At 35.6% G+C, this 5,983-nt stretch overlaps 1 protein-coding gene across 1 annotated transcript; it reads left to right on the top strand.

The window, feature by feature from the left end:
• The first annotated feature begins 4,559 nt into the window (after positions 1-4,559).
• LOC105516158 (olfactory receptor 13D1-like) lies at positions 4,560-5,495 on the top strand. The gene has a single exon (XM_011948247.1). It carries the CDS (start codon positions 4,560-4,562, stop codon positions 5,493-5,495), a length of 936 nt encoding a protein of 311 aa, XP_011803637.1.
• Positions 5,496-5,983: the final 488 nt, after the last annotated feature.

The raw sequence follows: 5,983 nt of genomic DNA on the forward strand, positions 1-5,983 counted from the left end.
TAAATTTTTCTCTTTAACTCCAAAATAATCCAGTGGTTTGCAGTCTCTTTTGAGATCATAGAATTAATTCATGTGAGGAAAAGAAAGTTGATTACAATGCAACAGACTCATAAATAATAGGCTAATGGTTATTGGATTTAAATATCTAGTCCACTAAAGTCTTAAGTAACAGTAACAAGGAGAAAGAACACATGGCGATTTATATATTATTCATATATAAACTATGGCCAATAAGGGTTTGAGAAAGCATATAATTAAAGGTATTTGCAGTAAAAATAGAATTAACAACAAGTAATATGAAAGAGAAGTGAAAAATAATTATAACTGAGTGTTAGTTCGAACCCCAGGCAGCCAGGGTAAAAGAAAAAATACTAAATTTTTTTGAGTTCTTATTTACATAGTAAGTCAAATTCCACTATACTAGGCCTTAATTTCCCACAATAGACCCGAAAGGAATTTGGGGTAGGCTTTCATTTGAAGTCCTTATTGTGGATAATGTCTTTATAAATGGTTTTCAAAAGGGGTAAATGTATTCTCTATGTGCATAATTATCTTATAGACCCTTTTTCAAAGTTCAGTTCATCTAATTAAATTGTGGTTTTATAAAATTTTTGTACCATAAAAACAAGTGAACACTGCAGAACAGTGGTAATCTTTACTATTATCAGATATTGAACATTTTCTGCATTGATCTCACTGGGAGCTGCAGACTGGAGCTGTTCCTATTCAGCCATCCTTTGAAATTTCAAATTAATTTCTTTGTAAAAAAAAAAAAATGTCATAGTAGTATTTGGGTTATTTTGATAATTAAGTGATAAAAATTATATGAAATGTCAAATACATACTAATACTTCACATGTTATAAATTGCCCTTCCCTTTGTGAGCTAAAATAATATGTCTTTCCTCATGGTGTATTAATTGAGGGTTAGAGTATATCTATAAATTGATGGTTGACATGTCCATTAAACTTTGTGTAATATCAACGATCTTAACTGCTCTCTTTAGAAAAGCTGGAGATTACAAGATTGTTTCTTCTAGGGAGTATTTAGGGTACAGATGTTACATGGTTTTGCTGAAAAAAATTAGTACTTTAAATGTTAGACCTTCAAGTAGCTAAGTTAATAAAGCAAAGCAAAACAAGGTTAGATGTTTTTCTAGAAAGTTAGAGAGTTTGACTTCTGGCTTAAATTAAAAAGTCATAAACTTTACTTAGGTCTATCGCAACACTAAAGCAGCCCCAGAGCATTGAATCATAGACTGGTTATTTCTTACAGGGGCTGGGAGGTGGGTATTTGAGGGTGGCAGGATTCTAGCTAGTTTAGAGCCTGTTGCAAATACAAACTTCATCTTCTAGTAACAATTCTGTTCTAGGCATTAATGGTCTGTAATCTCCTTTGAGATCATCTCATTAAGTATCAAGTTCTTTATCTTGGTTACCTTCAGAAAACAAAAAAAGACTGTTACCTAAAAGATTTTAAGTGTAGGGATATAAATGCTCTAGATGCGATACAGAAACTAGTGAGTTCCTGTGGATAACTGGAAAGGACACACCAGCACGATTCAGTCACACTGGGCAATCTCTAGACAAAATTGCTGTACTATTTCAATTGTTTTAACATTGTTTACTCTGAGTTAGTCTTCCTAATATAGACAACTGCTTCAGCGTTTTTCACTTTTGTTTACATTTTACTTTTATATATATTTATTTAGAAATGTAGATACTCAGAAAAGTAGAAAAAAGTTATCTAAAATAACCATTCACATTTTGGATATTTCTTTCCAGCCTTTATTTTCTATCTGGGTTATCTTGGTTTAGGTTTTGGTTTTGCACACAATGTTATAATATATACTTTTGTTTCTGTTTTAACTTAATCATCTTAAAATAATTTAAACATGACTTGTGCGTTCATACAAATTCCCCACAAATATCATATTAATAGGTGCATAATGGCCCATTACATGAGTGTACTACGATTATTTGACAATTCCAGTAACATTAGACAAGAATAAAACTGTTTTAAAAGATAATATCCAATAATAGCAAAGATCTGGAAAGAATAAAATTATTCGATACTAGAAGTCCCATGGAAAGTGATTTATTAGAAACTATTCAGCGTCTTAACAATCTTCATTTCCTGTTCCCAAGAAGATTCTGGGAATCCATGTTAGGAAATTAAACCTAAGTGCAGAAAAAATGAAGGCATAATGCCTACAGAGTGTTACTCGCTTCTTAAATTACACCAGCATTGCAAGAGTAATTCAAATAATTTATTCTATATTGTTCATTATCCCTTTTTTCCCATTTGAAAGCATCAAAGCAGATTGGTGGTTTCTCTTATAAATATTTGTAAGTGAAATTATGATTGCAGCAACCATCTTAGGGCTGTTCAGATACTATTTATACCATAATTATTTTCCAAAATTAATTTCCAAATAGGAATCAATGTTTACATGTTCCAAGAAAAGAAAAGAGAGGGCAGTCTACCTGATTCATATCTTGCCTGAAAAAACTTCAATGCAGATTTTCAAGGCCTCTATGTAAATTTCATTGGCAGATTCAGAGTAGGTTAATATATGCAGTTACAGTCATTCAAATTCCTATCTTACTACTAAAAAAAGTGTATGCTGGCCTACCTAACACTTTCTACCTTCTCTGTAATTCATGCCTAGAAAGTAGGATGTAGCTTGAATTAGTTGAAAGCCCTCATTTCCATAGCCAACAGAAGTATAAGCATCCAGCCAGGGGTGGTGGTTCATGCCTGTAATCCCAGCACTTTGGGAGGCCAAGGTGAGAGGATCACTTGAGGTCAGGAGTTCCAGACCAGGCTGGCCAACATGGTGAAACCCCATCTCTTCTAAAAATACAAAAATTAGCCGGGAGTGGTGGCAGGCACCTGTAATCCTGGCTACTCAGGAGGCTGAGGCAGGAGAATTGCTTCAACTCGCAAGGCGGAGGTTGCAGTGAACCAAGATCACGCCACTGCACTCCAGACTGGGCGGCAGAGTGAGACTCTGTCTCAAAAAGAAGGAAAAGAAATATAAGCATCCTTTTATGCCGATTATGTTGCCTGACCATTGTAAACTGGAGTTTTCATAGAAAGCAGCACAACCTGTGGGCAAATGACTAGCACAGAAATGGCAAATCCTGTACCAGAAACACAGCCATTTGTTTAAAATATTAAGTCAAAACTCATTCATTGTATCAATTTTTTGCCGCTAGGGATATATTTTAAAGCTAGATAGTAATACTATGAGGATGTTGAGATGTTTTCAAAATGATATTCTGTGATTTATTTGCTATAAAGAAGAAGGTAATCTGCTAATATCTACCCTTTAAATTTTTTCAGATTAAAGTTATTTGTTCCATGTTCTTTGGTGCACTACTCAGGTGCCTGAACTGGACCAATATTCCTTCTTTAGGAAAACACTGGCCCTAACTGCAAATTCAACAAGAAGAGGAATGAATTTCATATGGACAGAGGTAAAAGGCAGGTTCTTCTCTGTGCAATTTGGTTGCTTGCATATATAACCAGAATTGATTGCAATAAACTACACATAGGTATCTTCATGTTTCACCAGTGTTCAGTTTAGCATTGTCTATTGTCCAATTGCTATTTTATACACAATTGAAGTAGCAATATCACTGCAGTGGTATTGGAGTCAGATAGTCTGAAAGGCCTTGCTACTCAGGTATGTTCTGTAGACAAGCAATATCAGCATCACCTGGGAACATGTTAATAAATGCAGCGCTCCTAACCCACCACAGATTTCTTGAATCAGAATATTTTACAAAATTCCCCACGTGATTTGTATGAAGACTAAAGTTTGAAAGCACTCCACAAGATAGCTGGATCTCTTCCTCAGTTGTACATTAAAATCACCTGAAGAGTATTATAAAAAAAGAAAAGATGCCTGATTCGCACCCCTTCGATAGAACTTACATCATTTTGGGAGGGTTATAAGGTACAGTTTTAAAAAATGGGATTTAAAGATAAAAAAATGAAGCTTTGCATAACAACTCCCTCACTTACTGTAATTGTATGCAAGTTTCTCACTAGCCTTCATTTTCTTCAGGGAATTAAAGTGTAATAAAATGAATAATATGTGAACATATTTGTAAACTACAAAAAAACTAAGCCAATGGCATTAATTATTTTCATGATATAAGATCAAATTATAAATCTTTGTCGAACAGATTAAAGCATGCTCTCCTCAAAATACTGATTTTCAAAGTGGGATCTGCGGATCAACTGCATGAGAAGTAACAGATGCTTGTTAAAAATGCAAATGGTTCTTCCCTGCCTCACACCTCTTGCATCACAATCTCAAGAAATGGAACACGGAGGCCTACACTTTTTAACAAACTACCAATATAATTAACATGTGTCTTCAATTCACTGTTTTATGATCTAGAAGAGGAATCCCAGAAGCTAACCTCAAAGCTGTTACCACCACTCTAGCTAGCAGAGATATACTTGCCCCTCCCACACCAATTACCTCTCACTTCATATGTTAATGCTATACAGACTTGTTAAATTCCAGGTATAAAAAAAACAACATGGAAAGGACCAACTGGACAGAGAGTGAGTTCATTCTGCAGGGACTTTCAGAGTACCTGAAAGCTGAAAAATTCCTTTTCGTGATGTGCTTGGTGATGTACCTGGTGATTCTCCTGGGGAATGGCACCTTGATCATTCTGACACTCCTGGATGCTCGTCTCCACACACCCATGTACTTCTTCCTTGGGAATCTTTCCTTCCTAGACATTTGGTACACATCCTCCTTCATCCCTTCAATGCTGATACACTTCCTATCAGAGAAGAAAACCATCTCGTTCACTAATTGTGTGGTTCAAATGTCTGTCTCTTACACTATGGGATCCACCGAGTGTGTGCTTCTAGCAGTAATGGCATATGACCGTTATGTGGCCATCTGCAACCCTCTGAGATACCCCATCATCATGGGCAAGGCACTTTGTATTCAGATGGCAGCTCTCTCTTGGGGACTAGGCTTTCTCAACTCATTGACAGAAACTGTTCTTGCAATACGGTTGCCCTTCTGTGGAAAAAATGTCATTAATCATTTTGTTTGTGAAATATTGGCCTTTGTCAAGCTGGCTTGCACAGATATTTCCTTGAATGAGATTATTATAATGTTGGGCAATATAATATTTTTGTTTTCTCCATTACTGCTGATTTGTATCTCCTACATCTTTATCCTTTCTACTGTACTAAAAATCAATTCGGCTGAAGGAAGGAAAAGGGCCTTTTCCACCTGTTCAGCCCACATGACGGTGGTGATTGTGTTTTATGGGACAATCCTCTTCATGTACATGAAGCCAAAGTCCCAAGATTCTGCTTTTGACAAGCTGATTGCCCTGTTCTATGGCATAGTCACCCCCATGCTCAATCCTGTCATCTATAGCCTGAGGAATACAGAGGTGCATGGAGCCATGAGGAAATTAATGAGTAGACACTGGTTCTGGAGGAAATGATGACACACTGACACCTTTGAGTTTATGCACAAAATACGCTCACAAGTTTGAGAGAAGACTTTTAAAGACAGAAGAAAAGCAATTAAGGTCATGTTGAGTCAGAATTTCAGAGTTAGAAAAAATTTGCAGATTAAGAGTTTAACTATATTGCTTTATGAAAATGATTGATTTCATTAAAATATAGAAACAAGTGCTGTGTGAGAGCAAACTTTTGGAAACAAGAAAAATATTTTAAGTAAGTCTTTCTAAGAAAATCTAGCTCATTAATTTTAACAATTAAAACACATTTGTCAGCCCTCTTGTTTAAAAAAAAAAACTATTTTGTATTTTTGTTCTTTTATTCTTGCTTTTTATTTTATCCAGGGACTGGATCTGGTCCCAACTCTCCCTTCCAGCCACATATTTCAACCTCTTTCCCTGTCCTTTCCCTCCCCTTACCTCTTTGCACAAGCTGTGTTCTATTTACTATGTAATTACCAAATTATATC

Source organism: Colobus angolensis, unplaced genomic scaffold (genome assembly GCF_000951035.1).
Source record: "Colobus angolensis palliatus isolate OR3802 unplaced genomic scaffold, Cang.pa_1.0 Scaffold276, whole genome shotgun sequence".
Taxonomy (NCBI): Eukaryota; Metazoa; Chordata; class Mammalia; order Primates; family Cercopithecidae; genus Colobus; species Colobus angolensis.

Coding starts and splice junctions, on each gene's coding strand:
- LOC105516158 (XM_011948247.1), top strand. CDS start 4,560: ATGGAAAGGACCAACTGGACAGAGAGTGAGTTCATTCTGCAGGGACTT.